Source organism: Neomonachus schauinslandi, chromosome 3 (assembly GCF_002201575.2).
Source record: "Neomonachus schauinslandi chromosome 3, ASM220157v2, whole genome shotgun sequence".
In the NCBI taxonomy this organism is placed as follows: Eukaryota; Metazoa; Chordata; class Mammalia; order Carnivora; family Phocidae; genus Neomonachus; species Neomonachus schauinslandi.
In genome coordinates this window covers 131,740,398-131,763,277 of record NC_058405.1, presented here as the reverse complement: position 1 = coordinate 131,763,277, position 22,880 = coordinate 131,740,398, and the positions used below count along the sequence as shown (strand labels likewise).

The 22,880-nt window shown below is 35.6% G+C and overlaps 1 protein-coding gene across 1 annotated transcript in view; it reads right to left on the bottom strand.

Moving 5' to 3' along the window:
- The window catches only part of UBR3 (ubiquitin protein ligase E3 component n-recognin 3), a 229,045-nt gene that overhangs the window by 71,411 nt on the left and 134,754 nt on the right, over nucleotides 1-22,880 (bottom strand). Inside the window, exons 26-29 of the mRNA XM_044913670.1 lie at nucleotides 14,440-14,573; nucleotides 8,314-8,424; nucleotides 3,006-3,206; nucleotides 1,663-1,799 (exon numbers count right to left, since the gene is read on the bottom strand). Of these exons, the coding sequence (XP_044769605.1) occupies nucleotides 1,663-1,799; nucleotides 3,006-3,206; nucleotides 8,314-8,424; nucleotides 14,440-14,573 (583 nt within the window). The remainder of the gene's footprint in view (nucleotides 1-1,662; nucleotides 1,800-3,005; nucleotides 3,207-8,313; nucleotides 8,425-14,439; nucleotides 14,574-22,880) is intronic.

Genomic DNA, 22,880 nt, shown 5'->3' with positions numbered 1-22,880 from the left:
ACTTCCACTAAACTAAATTTAAATCAAGTTATTTATCATGATATAGAAAAATTCCATGGACAGACCATTCCTATTCACCTAGAATTTTCTTACTGGATCAGTCCTAAGAAAGTAAAAAGCATAAATACATAAGCAACATAAATATAGTATTTATACACATACACACACAAACACATATACATCTATATAAACAGACACATATATACATGGCATAACCGAGTTGGTCTACATTCATCTCAATTTTCTACAACATTATTACTACAACATTGTATAGAAGTTTTTTAAAACCTTGAAACCATGGCAAAATTAAATCATACTCAATTTAGTTTTCACATAAAGTGTATTTTATTGCAAGTATGCAGCTGGTAACTCTCCAGACACAAAATGTTGAATTAACTGTTATATCTTCTCTGAAGCATTCTGGATAAATAACAACAATAGTTTAGGAATGTGCAGACTAGAAAGTTACTTCCCAATCCATTAGATCCTTTTACATCAATCCATGTCCAGCTTTTGCATTCTTAAACTAAACACTAATGTTTCCTTATCTTGAGCTCTAACTTGCTTGCAATTTTCCTAAATCTGGTTCCTTTTTTCCTGGGTTCTAAAGACTACATATAATTCATTTACTCTTGTTACCCTCTGGTCCATGAATGGGGCAGAGAGACTGGCCCTGGTGAACTGCATGCACATATGACCTATAAAAGATGAATACAGGGGAGAAAAAAGGAGGACAGTAATTGAAAGAACAATAGATCTTGACTTGGAGATCTGAGTTCTAGTACTACGTGCCACTAATTTGCTGCATGACATTCAAGTTACATTATCTCTCTAAATCTTACCTATTATAATACCACTTGGGACAAGATAGAAAAAAGTATGCTTCTAGGGATATCCAGTGGTCTACAACATCAATTCTGGCAGAATGTGTTTACAAGTTTCTAATTGTGCCTGCTTCTTCCCTGTTTACTTCTTTTATGGTTCTCCATTTTCATTCAATTAAGTTTTCTAAAATCCCTGTTTGGAACCATTTCTTAGGTACTGAACACCCACTCAATTAGACTAATCCTACCTAATTTGAAAGATGAGGAGTATTTACCTGTTTTCTTGAGCCCCCTGCTAGCTACTAATAGAAACTTAGAACTTGCCTGATCTTTTGCTCCATCTCCCTTATCTGATTTTCTAAACCACCTACAGGATATTACTAGATATTTTACTAGCTTAAGGCAAACAAAATAAGTTCTTCTTACTTATAAATTAAAAACAAATTAAAAGTGTTTAACATATTACAATGTTTTTGTTTTCAGTATTACTACTTTTTGACAGGACTTGAACAGTGATTTCTTAACAAGACCCTTCATATTTAATACTCACATGCTTTGAGGTAGACATCTGTCCCACAATGTTAATAATACACTTTTTCCTACATATTCTATAATATATAACACTTCACCCGATATTTCATGAAAATAAAAACTCTTCAGAAAATGAAGAAAACCTACATTTTTATGATCCTTTGAGACGGTTCTAAAACTAGCCATAATTTCAACCACCATAAAAAATACACATCCTTTCTTCAAATAAATATTAATGGCACAAATAAAACAAAAAACCAACTATTCAGAATAAGTAAATATTAAAGTATATACCATGTATACCTACCTAGCAACAGAATACATAAAGAGAAAATCATTGTCTGGTGAACCTGGGGTCTTGCTATAGTCTCTATATTTTTTCTGAGTGGTATTTTTGATATCTTTCATTACAGATTCCATTTCTTTACTTAAGTTGGTCTCTGACTGTAAAAAATGCACACATACATATAAAGTTTATTTATATTCATTTTCTCTAATACAGTCTAACACTACAATGTTTATCATATGAATACATTAGGAAATTAAAGTTAAAAAGTTAAAACAGATGTACATGAGCTATCCACTACAAATACACTTAGTGCACAAAGATAAAATAGATCAAGAAATATCTTCTATTTTATCCTAATTCTATATTGTGATTGGTTAGCCTATAATCTAACCATGAACTAACCACACAAACCTATATTCTAAACAAATGAGTAGATGTCATTAATATTTTAGAACAGTTTTCATGTTTATAAACAATCTGACTTCATTTAAGTTCACTTCTCAAAGACTAATATTGATGTCCCTTGCTTTAAGCATATTTTAAACACATAAAAATTTGGATTTACAAAAGAAAAAAACCACAGACTCTAAAATTAGTCTTCAACTGAGAAAAGAAATTGCAAAGAAATAAATCTTTGAGTAGCTTTTAACTATGAATTTGTTTGAAAAGTCAATAGTTTTCATAAATTTATTGCTTAAACTAGGTACAGCTATCACTTCTTTCTGTATCATACATCTATAATGAAGGTAAAATACTTAAATATTTAAATCAAATAAATAAATCCTACTGGATGGGATAAAAGATGGGTTCACTTACACCAAATCCCACAGTAAAATAGACTGACTTACAGTGAATGGTTCAATCAAGTATATGATAGTTTATCTGATACATACACACATGAAGTGTATGTAAATCTATAATTACACATATATAAAGTGTGTGTGTATACGTAAATGTATCATCTGAATCCTAATATACCTGATGGGCATATTTTTAAGTGATTAGCCTATGCTTTACATTGTAAGATACATATATATGTAATTTATTTGTTTGGCTTTGTTTTTAAAGATGTCAACATCTTAAAAGAGTCTAACCATATCTAAGCTTTTGGAAGATGTATATTAAAAGTATAACAATTTGGACTAAGGAAAAGTATAGCCTTTGGTAATAATTTGTTCCATTATTCTCATTTTTGTTTTTAATAACCACAAACAGAAAAGAAAAACATCTAAAAGCAATTGCTTTTAAATGTTTAAAGGTCCAGAGTAATTTAGAAAGGAATGAAAATGAAAGGAACGAAAATGAGAGCTGAAAGCAGAGCTGAGTTTACCAGGATATTTTTGCCTTACACTGATGCTTACTGGGAAAGCTCCCGGCCGTCCCTGCAGCTCTTCCACTTCCTTTATGAGATCTTGTATGCTTTTGTTACTAGGACGTTGCCAAGGGTTACTTTCCACATTGCTCCCAGGATAACAAGGAAGAACACTGTTAGCAAACTGCCTACAGAGAGGACACGTGAATTCTCCTTTGTCCACTGAGAAGCCCTGAAGAACCTGGTCATTCTAAAAGATGAAATAAACATACAGATTTATAATGCACACCTTTAAAGAAAACAAAAAATTTACACCATTACATTTTATAGTAAACAAATGAACCATGCAAAAAAAAAAAATCTCTAATATATGTCATACATAAAGTCTCTTGATGTAATGAGCACTGGGTGTTATATGCAACTGATGAATCGCTAAGCTCTACCTCTGAAACTAATAATACACTATATATTAATTAATTGAATTTAAATTAAAAAAAAAAGAAAGAGGGGCGCCTGGGCGGCTCAGTCATTAAGCGTCTGCCTTCAGCTCAGGTCATGATCCCAGGGTCCTGGGATCAAGCCCCACATCAGGCTCCCTGCTCTGTGGGAAGCCTGCTTCTCCCTCTCCCACTCCCCCTGCTTGTGTTCCCTCTCTCACTGTGTCTCTCTCTGTCAAATAAATAAAAATAAAAAAATTTTAAAAAGATGTTACTTGAAGAAAAAACAAAGTCTCTCATTTGACTGTTGAAGCTTATCAAATCACTTCTTTCAACATGGCAATCATATCACCAAGAGCCTATCACCAAGCACTGCTGAAGTATCTTCCCCTTCTCTTAGTATGAAACAGTTAAATAATGAGGCAACTGATGTGTAATATAGATTTAAGATAGAGAATAACTTAAAAAGTAGGCCACATTACAGTGGATCACCTTCCCCTTACCCCATGCCCCTGTTTCTATAATCTATAGGTGACCACTGGGCAGATTCTCTCAGTGCCCATGATCCTTGATGGAGAATAGACAACTTGATTTAGTCTGAGACTAAATCAAGCCTAAAAAACGTGATGTGTCTTTGTCTAACTGCCAAACACAACTGACTGGACTTTATGCAGTGAATTTGTTTAGGTTTAATGGATAGGGGAAAGATTCAGTTAGGATGCTCAGAATGTAAGTGTGATAGGAGGGGAATTAATTTAACACCCTTCCCTTCAGATGTTTCTGATAGAAGAGGAGAAAACAGAATTTTTTAAACACAGACACATAAGCATATGTGCCTAGGAGGAAATTCTTATTCATAAGAGACCACTATACATGCTAACCAACCAGAGGACTTAACACAGGAATCCAGACTCTTACATTTGTTCCTTTCTTTTGCCTGACACCACCGCACAGCCATTTTGCTCATTTAGGCCACTACAACTGTGTAGTCTTAACCACTATATTGCTCTTTTTCCCAGCAGTCTCTTTCTCACTCTGCCACTAACCTAACGCTTTATCTCAAAATATGTTTTAATGCATTAATGTAAATGTATGAATGCTACAATATGAACATTATTACTAACAAGACAAAAATAATGAGGAAAAAAAGGATACAAAGAGAAGAAAATGAATTTGCCTATGGTTACAAAGGTAATGACAATGTTAGGATGAATTTAAGTTTCCCCACTCTTAATTTAGTGCTCATTTCACTATATTTGGATCTCAAATACTTTGACTAAAAGAACCGAATTCTACTTTTTTTTTTACTTTTTGACATTTATTTTTTTCAAGTTCTTAAAAATGTAACACCACATCTTCTTAAATCCAATTCTGCAAATATTTACTAAGCTCCTGTCATGTGTCAAATGCTATGCCAGGTGATGCATAAAGATTTAAGGTACATCTTCACTTAAGGTACTAACAATATAGAAGCAAACAAAAATAAATTATAATAATAGTGTGAAAAATACAACAGAAAAAGCTTCTCAGAGAAGATGTGTGAGCTAAGTTTTAAAGATACACAAGAAGGGTGTATAGAAGGTTGGGGTAAGAGTCCCGATCACTGAAGGACATTCTATAAGCTCCCCTACAGCCTTAATTTTAAAGAATGCTAGATCCCCCTCCTTGCCTTGACTGAAACTAGGTGTCTTCTTGAAGCCTTCTCAGGTAGGCACTGCTCATTCTCCCACACCCCTCACACCTCAGTATTCTTCTCATCTCTAGTGCTGGCTTGAGATCTTTACTTTTGCATTCTCCCATCTTTGTGGCTCATGTCATTTAGGGATATCACCCTTTTCTTTCCTTTTTACTGTCATCCACTGCCCTCAATCACTGAAGACTTTGGTTTTCCTCACTGCTCCAAGTCCTACGACCCTCTTATGCTACTTCAGCGTATATAGGGACAATCTATCTTATATCTTAATCTATCAGCTCTTTGACCTCATTAGCTCCTACGGCACTGACCTCCACTCTACTCCAGTACCTGTTACCATGACCACCCCCTTATTCTAAAATGACCCCAAATTGTCCATATCTGGAAATATTAAATCCAAACAGCTTACAGTCTGACTGCCAACTCCTATCTCCTTTATCTTTTAGTTCCTCCCTTCTCCCCCAGTTTATCAAGCCTTTCCTATTCTGCCTACACACCATGATGTACCACCTCAAAAACTGTTTGGTCAATACTTCTCATTCCCCCTTCATATGTCCTTCCATCATACGTACCCCATAAAACCTTCGTACAAAATTAATCCAGTGTATGACTTCTCCAATTCCGCACTCAAATTAAAAAACTGAAAAATAACTTCTTGCTACAGACTGTTTCCATCTCAATTAAGCCCTGAATACTTCCTGGCAATCTTTCTCCAACATCCTATGAAGAATTCTCTCACCCAATTCCAAAGTGGTTTTTCCAAACCACCTCCTCACTTCTCAAGTCCCTTCATCTAGCCCAGCCTTGCTCCTTTTACTCTAGAAGCATAAAGCTACACCTCTACCTCAGAAAGAAGAGAGTCATGACAGTTCCTTCAGCTTTCTGTCTTCTTCCACTCCAGTATTTACTTAATCAATCCCATTAGTCCTTCCATCCACTTTCTTCCTTCTACTCTCTTTGCTAATTCTCCTAACTAGTCTTTCAATCATACCGTTGCCACCATGATCCCCCTAATGTGAGACTCTTATTCCCAATCAAATCTTTCACAATGACCACAATTATCTCTCACCTTGATTCCTCCCTCCTTCTTACACTGCACATGCCATCTCTCACCAAGTCCAGAAAGACCCTTTTTCTAAATATATTTCAAATCTCTAAGCTCTTCTCCATCTCCAGTGCAATGACTACGCTCAAGCCACTATCATCTTGTACCTCCTAAATATCATCGCATTCTTTCTTACTCTACTGCAATCCCACAATAATCACCTACCATCTACACAACTGCCACAATGACCTTTCTGAAGATGTCATAACTCTGCTTAAAAGTCTTTAATGATTTTAATGGCTCTCTGTAAAGAACCTATCTAAATAAAGTTCAAATTCCTTACACGAACCACAAGGCCCTTTACAGTATGACCCCTAATTACTTTTCCAGTCTTATCTCTCATCACTCAAGCACCACATTTCATTAAATGTTCTGGCATTCGGCAGATGTTCCAATAAGACCTTGTGTATACCTCATAACACTTAACACATATACTGCAACTATCTATTTATTCTATCTCACGCAATGCACAGTAAACCCCTGGAAGGAAGGAATGTGTCTTATTCACTGTTGAATCCCCAATGTCTATCACAGTATCTGGAACACTGTAGACACTGAGTAAAATATTTGTTGAATGAATGATTGGAGATGTGTGAAAAATGCATAATGTGCCTAAGGAACTATTAATTAGCTTATTAATGCTGAATTGATGAAAGATAAAGCTAAAGCAACAGGCAATCCCAGATCATGAAGTACCTTGACTACCATTCAGAGAAGAGTGAACTTTACCCCATCAGGAAGAATTCAGTAAAGTATTTTTAAGCCAACGACATATGTCATCAGATTTACATTTTAGAAAGATCAATGTGGTGAATAAATTAGACTTGGAGTAAGGAAGCTGATAAGAAAGCAACTGCAAGAGTCAAGATGAGAGATGAAGGCATATACAAAAAGAAGAATAATGAAAGTAGAATATAGTCAAGTGAGATTTAAGAGACAGAGTAAGTAGAATTTACTAAGTGACTGAATATGAGAGGGAAGGATACGAAGGGAAAAGCAGGAATCCACTGCTTCTGAGCTAGGAATTGGGAAATAGAGAAGGCCATGCTTTTAAGAAGCTGAGCTGAGAAAAAGAGAAAAACTGCAGCTACAGGGGAATGCAAAGTCAGGGGAAGAAATTCAGAATGACAGGAACCTGAGCATCTTTATGAATTGAAAAGAAAGGACAGAACAGGCAGAAAAACTGAAGATATAGAAGAAAAAGAGGTTACTTATAATAGATCAAGGCCCCTGAGGTGAAGAGGAGAAAGGAATACTAGAGCATCAACAGAAAAATTATTCCTGAACAGAAGAAGGAATACTACCTCAAAGAGTAGAAAAGAAAGGATTGGTTGGGATGCAGACTCATTTATCAGGGAATAAATAAGCAAAGTGAGAAGCTAAGCTTAGTATGTGACAGAAAGCCACAGTTTTCTTGGTGACAAAGGAGGAGAGAGAATCTGATGAAAGGAAAGGGATCTTGGAGTTTAGGTGAAGAACCTGGGATAGGGGAGGCAAAGGTTTGGAATAGCTACTGAAGACACTAGGAGAAGAAACTGATAAAAGATAGGTAAATGAATTGATAAGTAATAGCTACAGTTGGTGACCCTAGTCTAAGCCACTATTATACAGGAAACCACAAATTTACAGATATACCACTTCACTTAGTTTTATGACTTTTCTGGCAGGGCTAGCTGCCTGGGTCTCAAATCAAGGCAGGAGGATTAAATGAATGCTATTCAGAGCACAATAGACATAGTACAAAAAAGTGAGTCTAAGGAAGAACTAACACTAGGAAAAATGCAAAGGATTAAAGGACTAGAGATCTTGATGTCAGAAACAAAACACACTAATGAGAATGAAAATAAGAGAATCTGAAGAATAATCATATAATAAAATGATATGGTAGGATATTAAAGCTTAATATTTCAGAGCTAGAGTAACAAAGTCTAAAATTACTACCATGGATATCATTTGCTGAAGTGAAATAAAAAAGTGAAATCCCTAAAGCTGAAGAGGTCAAGGAACCACAAGGCTGCATAGTTCAAATGGCAATCGAAATCACCTAAGATGAACTGGGATTTATATGCTATAAAAATATTTAATATCTAGAAAGATATATACATCTTTAAATACAACTTACCCGTAATGATTCCATGTAAGATTTATGACAATCTATATGTAATGTGTGGCCACAGGTTTGTACATAAACACCTCCTTCCCAGCCAATTGATACTGCCAAGAGACAAGAACTCTTAAAAAAAAAAAAAAAAAGACAAAATACAATTAATTTTAAAGAAACATAAGCATATTTAAATATATCCACATAAACCTCTGAATGATTTCATATTGTTAAACCAATGTGAACTTTATATTTTTGTGATATAAAGTTAACACCCGACTTGACAGTCATAAGGCAGTATCTTTAAATCTGAAATACCACAGTTTTAGCTTCCAAAAACCTAGGCTCATAATGAATGAGAGTAATTATAAATTACATTTTCTCCACCCCAAGAAAAATAAACTCTCAATATAGTTTAGTGTAAACTATTCTGCTGTTGATTATTTTACCTGTTCTATATGGTACTTAATCTCTCTGTGACATCTGACATTAACAACAACTTTCTTTTCTTTTAATTCCAGTATAGTTAACACAGTGTTATATTAGTTTCAGGTATACAGTAATAGTGATTCAACAGTTCCATACATCACCCGGTGCTTATCACAAGTGCACACCTTAATTCCCATTATCTATTTCACCCATCACCCCACCCACCTCCCCACTGGTACCTATCAGTTCATTCTCTATAGTTAAGGATCCATTTCTTATGTTGTCTCTCTCTCTCTCTTTCCTTTGCTCATTTGTTTTGTTCCTTAAATTTCACATAGGAGTGAAATCATATGGTATTTGTCTTTCTCTGACTGACTTATTTTGCTTAGCATTATACTCTCTAGCTTCATCCATGTTGTAAATGGCAACATTTCATTCTTTTTTATGGCTGAAAGGGTTAGTATCCAAAATACATAAAGAATTTATACAAATTAACACCCAAAAAACAAATAATCCATTTAAAAAATGGGCAGAAGACATGAACAGACACTTCTCCCAAGAATACATCCAGATGACCAACAGACACATGAAAAGATGCTTAACATGATTCATCATCAGGTAAATGCAAATCAAAACTACAGTGAGTTATCACCTCACACCTGTCAGAATGGCTAAAATCAAAAACACAAGAAACAACGAGTGTTGGCAAGAATGTGGGAAAAAAAGGAACCCTCGTGCACTGTTGGTGGGAATGTGATAGTACAGCTGCTATGGCAAACAGTACAGAGGTTCCTCAAAAAGTTAAAAACAGAACTATCCTATGATCCAGTAACCACACTACTGGGTATATACACCCAAAATACAAAAGTCCTAATTCAAAGGGATACATGTGCCCCTATGTTTATAGAAGTATTATAATTATGGAAGCAGCCCAATTGTCCATCAATAGATGAATGGATAAAGATATGGTATATATATATATATATACACGCACACCCACACAATGGAGTAACAACTTCTTTCTTAAAACGCCTACTTCCCCCTGACTTCCATAATACTACTCTCTTTTGATTTTCCTCTGATCTCTTTAAACCATTTGGTTTAGGCTTCCTTTTAAGACTCTTTTTTCTTCACCTGCCCCTTCAATATTTATACTCCTCAAGGTTCTATTTTTTTGTGCTACTCTCTTCTTACTAAAACTGTTCTCCCTGAGTGATTTAATAAGTAAATTCAACTACCTTCCAAACTTGGATCGCTTGCCTCAGTGACAGATACAAATACTCAACTGCCAAGCAGAAATCTCTAGTTTGATGTCCCTCAGATAACATAAAAAAAATGTGTCCTGGGGCGCCTGGGTGGCTCAGTTGGTTAAGCATCGCACTCTTGATTTTGGCTCAGGTCATGATCTTAGGGTCCTGAGATTAAGCCCATCAGGCTCCATGCTTAGCTGACAGTCTACTTAAGATTCTCTCCCTCTGCCCCTTCCACTGCATGAGAGCGTGAGCTCTCTCTAAAATAAATAAATAAATAAAATCTTTTGTTTTTTCCCACAAATGTGGCATAAGTTTGTCATTTTTTTCCATGAATCTTTCTTTTCCTCTTGGTTTAAAAACTCCACAATCTATTTAGTCACCAAATCAGAAAACTAAGAGTCATTTTACACCACGCTCTTTCTTTCACACCACAGTATTAGCTCCCAAACCACACAGATTCTATCTCCTAAATAACTTGTGATTTTGGCCCCTCCTCTTTGTTCCCACTACAACATTCATGTCTGTATCATTTGTTGTGGGGGAGTGGGTTCTTCAATAAATTCTCTTTTTTTTTTTAAGATTTATTTATTTGAGAGAGAGAGAAACCCCATGCGCGAGCACGCAGGTGCGGTAGGGGAGGGGTGGAGGGGGAATCAAGGAGAGAGAGAATCCCAAGCAGACTTCCCGCTCAGCAGGGAGCCCACATGGGGCTTGATCTCATAACTCTGAGATCATCACCTGAGCCAAAATCAAGAGCTGGTCACCTAACCGACCGAGCCACCCAGGCACCTCTTCAATAAAGTTTCTTAACTGGTCTCCCTGACTCCCTGACTCCAATTTCTTCTCTGCATAATGCATCACCCTCCATACATTTTTCTAGACTACAAATTTGGTCATAAGATAAGCCCAAAAGGTACCTTAACGTTTACAAAGGTTTAATATGCAATAAAGAAGGGACCCAGATTATATAAGCAACTACAATACCCTTTTGAAATCTGTTCTAAAAGTTAATTGCTTTTATCTCCTCTTTCTCTTATCTCTTCAACTTATTCTTCTCTCCTTCTCTAATTCCTTCCCTTTAACCTGTAAACAGGCTTAGACTTTTCCTCCTAAAATAATTTTCTTTGAATTTTCATTTGGCCTCTGTCAAACAACACTTGTGCCTGAACTTGAGTTTACCCTCTAGAGTCTGTAGTAAACAGATGGCCATGCCACAGCAATATTAGGAACAAAGTCTATCATAAGTGACAGCACTTGATGAAAGATTTGAAAGCCATTAAAACTGAGTACACCTTTAAACTTTATTTTTACATTGAAATGAAATGTTCACATTATAATGTAAGATAACCAAATAATCTTTAAACAACAGTAAACAAAATTCCAATGTTAAATCAAGACTCTTCATGAGTAACTGAAAGTTGAAAATATTACATAGTGCAAAATGCCTTCCTAGCCAATTTAAAGATGTGTAACAGCACAAATCAAATACAGCAGGTGAGCTAGCTTCTATTGTTACAAATCAGAAAAGCAACAGAGACCTGCTTATCTCTGTTTTATGTTTTGGAGCCACTTGAAGTAGCAGCAGATTTAGGTCATTTTAGAATGGTTGGTAGTCAGCTAATAAACAAGCTACTCTCTTGGCAATGTATTATAAAAACATAATTAATCTTTCTTTTTAATAAAGGCAGCTTTCAAAACTAAAATCAGGGGGCACCTGGGTGGTGCAGTCAGTTGAGCATCTGACTCTTGGTTTCAGCTCGGGTCATGATCTGAGGGTCTTGAGATCAGGCCCCCCACATCGGGCTCCACGCTCAGCATGGAGTCTGCTTGAGACTTACCCTCTCCCTCTGCCCCTTCTCCCCTTGCGCTCTCTCTCTCAAATAAATAAATAAATCTTTAAAAAAAAAAAAAAAGCCAAACTAAAATCAGTACATCATTTGTCTATGTAACTGTTAGATTTCTTATATGAATCAGATAGAATTTTTAAAAGGCAGGAAAACATTTACTAACACAAGACTAATATTTTAGAAAGACTTCAATGACGTGCCCACCACTGTGCTAAGAATTGCTTAATGCTGAATCCTCACAACCTCAATATTTATTAAAACCTTACAAAAAAGGAATGAGAAGTTTACCAAGATCACACAATTATAAATGGCAGAGCCCCAGTTCAAACCCAAGTCTACCTGACTCCAAAGCTCAGGTTCCCTCCCTACTGGGTCCTGTCTCTCATATATAATACTCCGAGTTTCAGCAGCAGTACTATCTTGCATGACTAAAATTCTACAGGTCAACTCGTAAAATGCATGCAACTGATGTGAAGAGAGCAGAGTCTACACAGTTCAATTCTGTAATCAAAATCAGTGCCTATTAATAGTAACTCTTCTGCTGTATACAGTCTGTCTGCCTACAAAACTCTGGTACTCTATACTAGAGTAATTCAGTAAAAAATCTAGTAAGCATCTACAACCCACACAGCACATGCTAGGCCCTGAGGGAACCATAAAACCAATGTAAGAACAGCCCTACACCTCTAGAGGTATACAGACCAGGGAGCAAGCCAGATATACATAAAATAACCACGATGAAAGTAAAGAAGTATTGTGTAATATATATATTTAAGAATAAAATCCCACATCACTGACAGACACACAATAGAGATTCTGTTCAACTCAGATTTCAGTTCAGAGTTCTTACAAAAGAGATTTTCTTCTAGATATGAATAACTATGCCGGCTGCTTTAAGAAAGAGATACCATACTCTTTCTCTCCTTTATTAGATCTCCCCTTCCCTCAAACTTATTTTGCTCTTAAGTCCGGGTTATATTTTCATTGAATCAAGTTATTTTGCTTTTCTGTTTGGCTCTAGGATTCATCTCTACTCATCTACTCTAAAGTGATTCAAAATGACAAAATTAAAACCAGGATTATGGCAACAAAATAAAATCTAAATAAAGGTGGTAGTAAATTTCTGCAAAAGGAGAACTTAGCACGATTTCATCAGTTTCTTCAAAATGAAGATATTTATTGGTCTATGATTAATAAAGTAATATATATATGCTGCAAAAAATTCAAAGAAACAATAGAGAATAAAGAAAAAAGTGTGAAAATGTGTACATGTGCATATGTATGCACACACACACACACACACACATAGAGGCTTCTTTTTACAAATAATAATAACTTCATTTTAAAGCCTCTGAAAATCTATGGAAGCATGGTCCTCATTACCTAACCCAAACTGCCTTATAAGGCCTACCTAACCTGAGCCCTTTGAAAAGGCTAGCCTGAATATTAAATACTTCACTATACATTTATACTGACCTTTATAATGTGTAAAGTGATCTAAAGAAATTTTTAACCTGGTAGGTGACTGTATGAAAGACCACATGAGCCCTATTTTATAGCTGAGGAAATTGAATCCTAGACTTTATCTGGCAAGCTTACATTGCTAAGACCAAGCCCCAGTTTTCTCACCTGGAACTCTTTCTACTCTACACAATGCCTCCCTAACTAGAGCCATCATCTCCTCCAGAACCCGCCAGAACGCTTCTCCTCAGTCCAAACTACTGAACCACATTCTATTCTGATGTTCAACATTACTAGGTCAGTTATTGTTTATTCTAATTAAGTATTTTGTCTTCCACCTCTCCTATTAATTTCTTCCATTTAATCCAGTGCATTAAGGGCAAAAAGAATTATATCTGGAAATCTATCAAGATATTCATCTCATATAGCTAACTAAAAATATTTCCCTATGTATTTTAACTATTTTAAGTTCTTATTACATGTGTACTTAATTCAAGATACAGCAGATCCAAAAAACAACAACAGGTAAAAGGAAACCCTGTTTGATAATCCACTGAGAAAATATTAAAAATGGTACAGAAATTTTACAAGGAAGTTAACAGTGCAAGTGCTACTAAATAAATAAAGTTGATCTTCCAAGACTTAGAACACCTGAGTGCTATTAGATAGAACCCCTAAGTGCAAAGAGCTGGGAAAAAAACTACCAAGCTCACAAGAAACCACAGAAGTCATGAATTAAATCTGCCCCTACTTTATATTTTAAAAACATCATAATAATAAAATATCAAAGCACATTTCTAAATCTTATTGCATATCTTTAAATGAAGGTAAAAGAAGGAGGCAAGATCTTCATAAAATATTCATGCCAAATCTAAAAGTTTTTATAGAGTGAATACTTATCATTCCATTGAACTGAATGTGTATATTTCACAATAAACAACATTTAAAACATAGGTATAACATTTATAATCTGAAATTTTTATTTATTAACAGATTTCCATTTCTTTACTATCCATATATTAACTTTTTTCTAATAAACTTCAATATTCCAAATCAGAATGACATTTGATAGAAGAAAAAATATAAAACTCTAGAGAGACGTAACCATCAATTTTACAGACAGAAATACTATATGTATATGATAAAAGGGTACTTACATCCTTAAAATAACGCTGTAATAATGAAAGTCTCACATCATGAACTGCTGCACATGTATCCCAAGGGTAAATCTGCTCCTCTTCAGTGATAGGCAATTTTTTTGGCTCAATGTTGTCACGGCACTGCCCCAAAACTACATTAACAATAAAAATAAGAGCTCATTAAATAACCAAGCTGATTCAACATGATTCACCAGAAGTTGTTATTTATCACACAAGCTACCCTAATTTTCCTACTATCAGAATATTTTTTAAAGACCCCCAAAAAGTGATATTCTAGTTTCTTCTACAGAGTAAATAAAATATGACCAGGGTGCCTGGGTGGCTCAGTTGGTTAAGCCACCAGTTGGTTAAGTTAATTGGTTAAACCAATTCTTGGTTTCAGCTCAGGTCATGATCTCAGGGTTGTGAGACTGAGCCAACATCATGTTCCACGCTCAGTGTGGAGTTTGCTTGAGATTCTCTCTCTTTCTCTCTCCCTGTCCCTCTGCCCCTCCCCACCTATCAAATAAATAATTTTTTTTAAAGTATGACAATATTTGGTTTCTTGAAATAACACTAAAATATTAGTATGATATTTGGGTGTATGGATGGATGGATGATCAACTGATCAATGGAGGATGAAGGTTTTCAAAATTTGTCCACTGAAAAAGCTTAGAAGTTATGATTCTCCAGTATCAATAAACTTCATTTCTAAATATACTACTTCTCACTAAAAGGAAACAGAGATCCTTGGAGAAAAACTGCACCCAGGGTTGGGGAAAAGTTCAAGGGGAGCCTGGAATGTAATAAAGAGCAAGAAGGTATTCAAACACAGAGGGGCCACATCATGAGGACCTGCAGGAGTTCTAATGGCCAAATTCGAGACAATTTGAGTATTGAAAAGAATAATAGTAACAGATAACACATGCATTGATTCAGGCAAGAAACATCAAGTAAAAGGGTGAAGTGTCAGAGTCTCAATGTATCATCCTAGAGATTACCTACCACCATAACCAAGTGATCAAACTTGGTTGGCATCACCAATAATGAGACAAACTGTCACTATGAGCCTCCTAATGTGATGGAATGGGAAGGAACATCATTTATATAATGCCACTGTCAAAAATGTTTAACTTAAACCTAATAAGGAAATAATCACATGAATCCAGAAAATGAAATATTCTACAGAACAACTGACATAGGCTCTTCAAAATGTTAAAAAAGGGCCTAGAGAAACTATTTTAGATTCAAGGAAACTAACAAGAAATGACAACTAAAGGGTGCCTGGGTGGCTCAGTCTGTTAAGTGTCTGCCTTTGGCTCAGGTCGTGTTCCCAGGGTCCTAGGATCAAGCGCCACACTGGGCTCCCTGCTCAGCAGAGCGTCTGCTTCTCCCTCTGACTCTCCCCTCCCCCCGTCCCTGGCCTGTGCTCTCTCTCTCTCTCAAATAAATAAATAAAATCTTAAAAAAAAAAAAAAAATGACAACTAAATGTAATGCATGATCTTTTTCTTGAATCAAGAAAATGTCTGTTATAAAAAAATATTATCAGGAGAATGTGAACATATTAGATTTTAATATTAAATTTCTTAGGTATAATAATATAGAAGAATATCCTGGTTCTTAGGAGATACATTCTTAAGTATTAGAAATAAAACATGCCATCCGCCATTTTCTTCTAAAAAGTATGTGTGTGTGTATAGATAAGAAAGGGAAAGAAAAACAAACATGGCAATATGTTAACAATTGTTGAGTGCAGGTAAAGAGTATTCTGTAGATATAAAACTTTCAAAATGAAAAGTTGGGAAAAGAGGTATATAGCAAGAGGGGAAAAATAATACTAAGATTTTATAATTGTAAAATATCAAAGCACAAAAAAAGGGAGGGGGGATATAAACATACAGTGCCATACATTACTATAAGACTCAGTAAGCATGGGAAGACCATTTTTCAGGAAGGAATATCAGGTATATGAATGTGGGCCCTAAGTTCTGAAGAGATTTACAGCAGCAGCAGAAAGAAGAAATAGAAGCAGGGAGATGCTAGGAACTAAAATAAAATTAGCTATCATGTATAATCCTCTTAATACATTGCTGGATTTGGCTTGCTAAGATTTTGTTGAGGATTTCTGCATCTATATTCCTAAGAGATACTAGGTCTATCATTTTCTTTTCTTATGATGTTTTTATGTGGCTTTGGTAAGTAAGGCTGTTAATATAGAATGAGTTAGGAAATATTCCCTCTTTTTTTCTTTTTTTTTTTTAAGTTTGAGAAGGACTGATGTTAATTCTTTAAATGTTTGGTAGCATCATGAGTGAAGCTTTCTGGTCCTGGGCCTTTATTTTTTGAGAAGTTTTTGATTACTGATTCACTCTCTTTAACTGTTTAATGCCTGTTCAAACTTTGTTTCTTCTTGAGTCAGTTTTGGTAGTTTGTGTTTCTAGGAATTTATCCATTTCATCTAGGATATCAAATTCATTGACATAAAATTGTTCATAATATTCTTTTATAGTCTTTTATTTCTCTAAGGACTGTGGTGATGTTCACACTTTCATTTCTGGTTTTAGTGATTTGTGTGTTTTTTAATTCTTGGCCAGTCAAGTTGTAAAACTGTCAATTTTGATGATATTTTCTTTTCTTTTTTTTAAAGATTTTATTTATTTGACAGAGAGAGACACAGCGAGAGAGGGGAACACAAGCAGGGGGAGTGGGAGAGGGAGAAGCAGGCTCCCAGCCAAGCAGGGAGCCCGATGCGGGGCTCGATCCCAGGACCCTGGAATCATGACCTGAGCCGAAGGCAGACGCTTAACGACTGAGCCACCCAGGCGCCCCTTGATGATATTTTCAAGAAACCAACTTTTGCTGACTCTTTCTACGGCTTTCCTATCCTCTATTTCATTTATCTCTGCTCTAATCCTTATTATTTCTTTCCATCTGCTAGCTTTGGGTTTAGCTTGCTTTTTTTTCTCTAGTTCCTTAAAGTGTAAAGTTAGGTTACTGATTTGGAATCTTTGTTTTTAATGTAAACATTTACAGCTATAAATTTCCTTCTGTGCACTATTTTCCCATAGGTTTTTTTTTTTTGCAGTTTTATTTTATTTTATTATATTATGTTAATCACCATACATTACATCATTAGTTTTTGATGTAGTGTTCCATGATTCATTATTTGTATATAACACCCAGTGCTCCATGCAGAACGTGCCCTCTTTAATACCCATCACCAGGCTAACCCATCCTCCCACCCCCCTCCCCTCTAGAACCCTCAGTTTGTTTCTCAGAGTCCATAGTCTCTCATGGTTTGTCTCCCCTATTTTCCCATAGGTTTTGGTATGTTGTGTTTTCTTTTCATTTATTTCAAAGTATCTTCTAATTTCACTTGTAATCTCTTCTTGGACCCAGTAGTTGTTTAAGAATGTATTATTTTAATTTCCACCTATTTGGAATTTTACAGTTTTCCTTCTGTTACTGATTTCTAGTTTCATTCCATTGTGATCAAAGAGGATACTCTGGATGATTTCAATCTTTTTAAATATATTACGACTTCTTTTGTGACCTAATACATAATCTATCTTAGAGAATGTTCCATGTAAATTGAGAAAAATGTGTATTCTACTCTTGTTGGATAAAGCGTTCTATGTAAGTTGGTTAGATCTAACTATTTTATACTGTTGTTGAAATGGTTTTTTTTTTGTTTAATTTAGAGAGGGAGGGAGAGAGAGGTAGGGGGAAAAGGCAGAGGAAGGAGGGAGAAAGAGATTCCCAAGCAGGCTCCACACTCAGTATGAGCCCAACATGAGTCTCGATCTCACAGCCCTGAGATCCCACAACCCTGAGATCATGACCTGAGCCAAAATCAAGAGTTAGGATGCTTAAACGACTGAGCCACCCAGGTACTGCTGAAGTGTTTTCTTTTTTTGATCTTCTGTTTAGTTGTTCTATCCATTATTTAAGATGGGGCACTGAAGTCTCAACTATTATTATAAAACTACTTCTCCCTCTAATTCTTTCGATTTTTGCTTCATATATTTTGGGTTTTTGCTGTTTGGTATTTTTTTTTTAAGATTATTTATTTATTTTGAGAGAGAGAGAGCATGAGAAGGAGGGGCAGAGGGAGAGGGAAAGAGAATCCCAGATTCTGCACTGAGCACAGAGCCTGACAAGGGGCTCAATTTCACAACCCTGAGATCATGACCTGAGATCACGACCTAAGCCAAAACCAAGAGTCAGATGCTTAACCGACTGCACCACCCAGGTGCCCCTCTTTTGTATGTATTACACCTTTAAAAAAAAAAAAGACTTTATTTATTTGAGAGAGAGACAGAGAGAATAAGCAAGGGCAGTGCAGAGGGAGAGGGAGAAGCAGACTCCCGGCTGAGTGGCAGAGGCTCGATCCCAGACTCTGAGATTATGACCTAAGCCAAAGTCAGACACTTAACCAACTGAGCCACCCAGGCACCCCTGGTATGTATTATATTTATAACTGTTATATCTTCTTGATGGAGTGACTCATTTATCAATATATAATGTCCTTTTTGCTCTTGTGACAATGTTTTGCTTAAAATCTATTGTGTCTGATATTAGCATAGCCATCCCAGCTCTCTGTTGTTTCTATTTGCATGGAATACTTTTTCTCATCCATTTTCAACCTTTCTGTGTCTTTGGATCTAAAATGTCTCCTATAGACAACATATTCATGTTTTTTAGTCTATTCTGTCAGTCTCTTTTAATTGGAGAGTTTAATGCATTTATATTTCAAATAATTACTGATTTAGAAGGACTTAATTCTGCTTTTTGCTTTTTATTTCTGTATGTTCCTCAATTTGTTTATTACCACTTTCTATTGTGATTAACTGAATATTCTAGTTTACCACATTGATTCCCCTTTTCATTTCTTTTCTTTTTTAGTTTTTTCTTAGTTATCCATTAACTTTCTAACAGTCAAGTTGGAAACATTAATATCAACTTCCAATAGTATACAAAAATTCTGCTCCTTTACAGCTCCATTTCCCCTCCTTGCCCTTCATGTTTTTAATCTGACTCTCTGCATTTTTCTATAAGAACATTGATATTTGGTTTAAAAATCTCAATCTGCAGGTATTCCCAGATTCAGTTCCTTCTTATTACATGTTTTTTGTTTATTACGTATGTTTTTTTAAAGCACTAAGACTAAAACACTGACTTTCTTAAGTTTTGCAAAGACTGTGGTTATTAATAAAATGTAAAAGATTATATAACATTGTATTCAATGGACAACTGAAGCTCCCCAAGTCAATAATATTTACAACAGGCATTCTGCACAATAGTGAGACAACACGTAAAGCAATACCTTTAGAACTTTATAGAACTGCTATAAAGGCCCTTAACTTCTTAACTTAAGCAGTGTTTTGAAGGGTTCCTAATCAAGAGTCTGTAATTCAGCACAACTCAAACATTAGACTAAAGGGAGAAATCATGGGACTTTTCTTCAATGCATGGTTTCAAGTCAGGCCAGTAAAGGATCAGTGGCTATAAAAAAGGTCTAAAGCAATAAGCACAACTAGCGCGCAGATTGTGGTCTCTAAATACCATTTCCCAATAAAAGAAACTAAGGCTTCTTAGAGAAATGGCTGGTTTCTGGGCCAGAAATATCAAGGTATAACTTGACATGCCAGAAAATATAAACTCCCAAGTCTATAAGTTTTGTGTCAAAAGAACTGAGGAAGTAACTTGAAGAGGCTCCCACTGAACAAAGATGTAAGAATGTGATCATCAACAAGAAACTAACTGCAACAGATCATCAGATCATAATGACACAAAAAGTACTAATTAATTATTTGGGGAAGGTGCTAAAGAACCACTACCTCAATACTTTGAGCACTACTAAATAAAGGGAAAGAATATGGTATTTATCCTGTCTTTCATGTATAATTTATACATCCGAGTAACCAAAATAGTTGATGAAGTAAAATATCTTTTACAGAAGTATTTCAGGTAATAAACAAACAAAAAATGAAAGATTTGTGATCTCTGATGAACTGATGAATCTAGGCAATAATCATCATTCACCGCTAGTATCTCAAACAGACAGAAAACAGAGTGGACAGAGGAACAAGTTAAACATCATGGGGATATATTCAGCAAAATCCGAAATGTTCTTCAATGATCTAATTTCTTCAAAAAAGGATAATGTATGGGAGTAGGAGGGCCCCTACTTGGGAGAAGGGAGGAGGAAGAGGGGAGATGAAAAGGGAACTAATTAAAAGACTACAAGGAGACCCCTAACTATAAATCAATCAAATAAACAAGAAACAACTGGGGAATTTTGAACACTGACTAGGTATTTTACTATACTGAGGAACTAATTTACTTATGAGTGACTGTGGTTGTGTTTAAAAAACAAGAACTTTCTTTTTAACTGAAACAGTGAAATATGTATAGATGAAGTGAAATGATGTCTGGAATGTGCTTCATTATAATTTGGGGCATGGTGGGAAATAAATAAGATTAGCCCAAGTTAGTGACTACTGAAGACTGATGGAGACATGGAAGTTCATTTCACTTGTCTCTTTATTTCATTATGTGGTTAAAATACTCCATATTCATATGCACCATGATCAAGTGGGATTTATTCCCGGGCTGCAAGGGTGGTTCAATATCTACAAAACAGTCGATGTGATACACCACATTAATAAAAGAAAGGATAACCATATGATTCTCTCAATAGATACAGAAAAAGCACCTGACAAAATACAGCATCCATTCTTGATAAAAACCCTCAACTAAATAGGGATAGAGGGAACATACCTAAATATCATAAAGGCCATATACGAAAAAGCCACAGCTAATATCCTCAATGGGGAAAAACTGAGCGCTTTTCCTCTACAATCAGGAACAAAACAGCAATGTCCACTCTCTCCATTGTTATTTAACATAGTACTGAAAGTCCTAGCCTCAGCAATAAGACAACAAAAAGAAATAAGAGGCATCCAAACAGGCAGGGAAGAAATCAAACTTTCACTATTGGCAGATGACATGATACTCTATGTAGAAAACCCGAAAGACTTCACCAAAAAATTGCCAGAACTGAAACACGAATTTAGCAAAGTTGCAGGATACAAAATCAACATACAGAAATCCGTTGCATTTGTGTACACCAATAATGAAGCAGCAGAAAGAGAAATCAAGGAATCGATCCCAATATAATTGCACCAAAACCCATAACCTACCTAGGAATAAACCTAACCAAAGAGGTAAAAGATCTGTACTCTGAAAAATATAGAACACTTATGAAAAAAATTGAAGAGGACACAAAGAAATGAAAAAAACATTCCATGCTCATGGACTGGAAGAACAAATACTGTTAAAATGTCTATACTACCCAAAGCAGTCTACATATTTAATACAATCCCTATCAAAATATCAACAGCACTTTTCACATACCTAGAAAAACAATCCTAAAATTTGTATGGAACCACAAAAGACCCCAAATAGCCAAAGCAATCTTTAAAAAGAAAAGCAAAGCTGGAGGCATCACAATTCCGGACTTCCAGCTCTATTACAAAGCTGTCATCATCAAGACAGTGTGGTACTGGCACAAAAACAGACACATAGATCAATAGAACAGAATAGAAAACCCAGAAATGGACCCATAACTATATAGTCAACTAATCTTTGACAAAGCAGGAAAGAACACCCAATGGAAAAAAGTCTTTTCAACAAATGGTGTTGGAAAAGCTGAAGAGCAACATGCAAAAGAATGAAACTGGACCACTTTCTTACACCGTCCACAAAAATAAATTCAAAATAGATTAAAGACCTAAATGTGAGACCTGAAACCATAAAAATCCTAGAGGAAAACACAGGCAGTAACCTCTTCAACATCAGCTGTAGCAACTTCTTACTAGACATATCTCCTCTGGCAAGTGAAACAAAAGCAAAAATGACCTCAACAATATAAAAAGCTTCTGCATAGCAAAGGAACCAATCAACAAAACTAAAAGGCAACTGATGGAATGGGAGAAGTTATTTGCAAATCACATCTGATAAATATCCAAAATCTATAAAGCACTTATCCAATTCAACACCCCAAAAAACAAATAATCCAGTTAAGAAACGGGAAGAAGACATGAAGAGACATTTTCTCAAAGAAGATGTATATATAGATGGCCAACAGATACGTGGGAAGATGCTCAACATCACTCATCATTAGGGAAATGCAAATCAAAACTACAATGAGATATCACCTCACACCTGTGAGAATGGCTAAAATTAACAGCACAGAAAACAATAGGTGCTGGTGAGGATGCAAAGAAAGGGGAACCTTCTTACACTGTTGGTGGGAATGCAAACTGATGCAGCCACTTTGGAAAAAAGTATGGAGGGTCCTCAAAAAGTTAAAAATAGAACTACCCTATGACCCAGGAATTACACTACTAGGTATTTACTCAAAGGATACAAAAATACTAATTCAAAGGGACA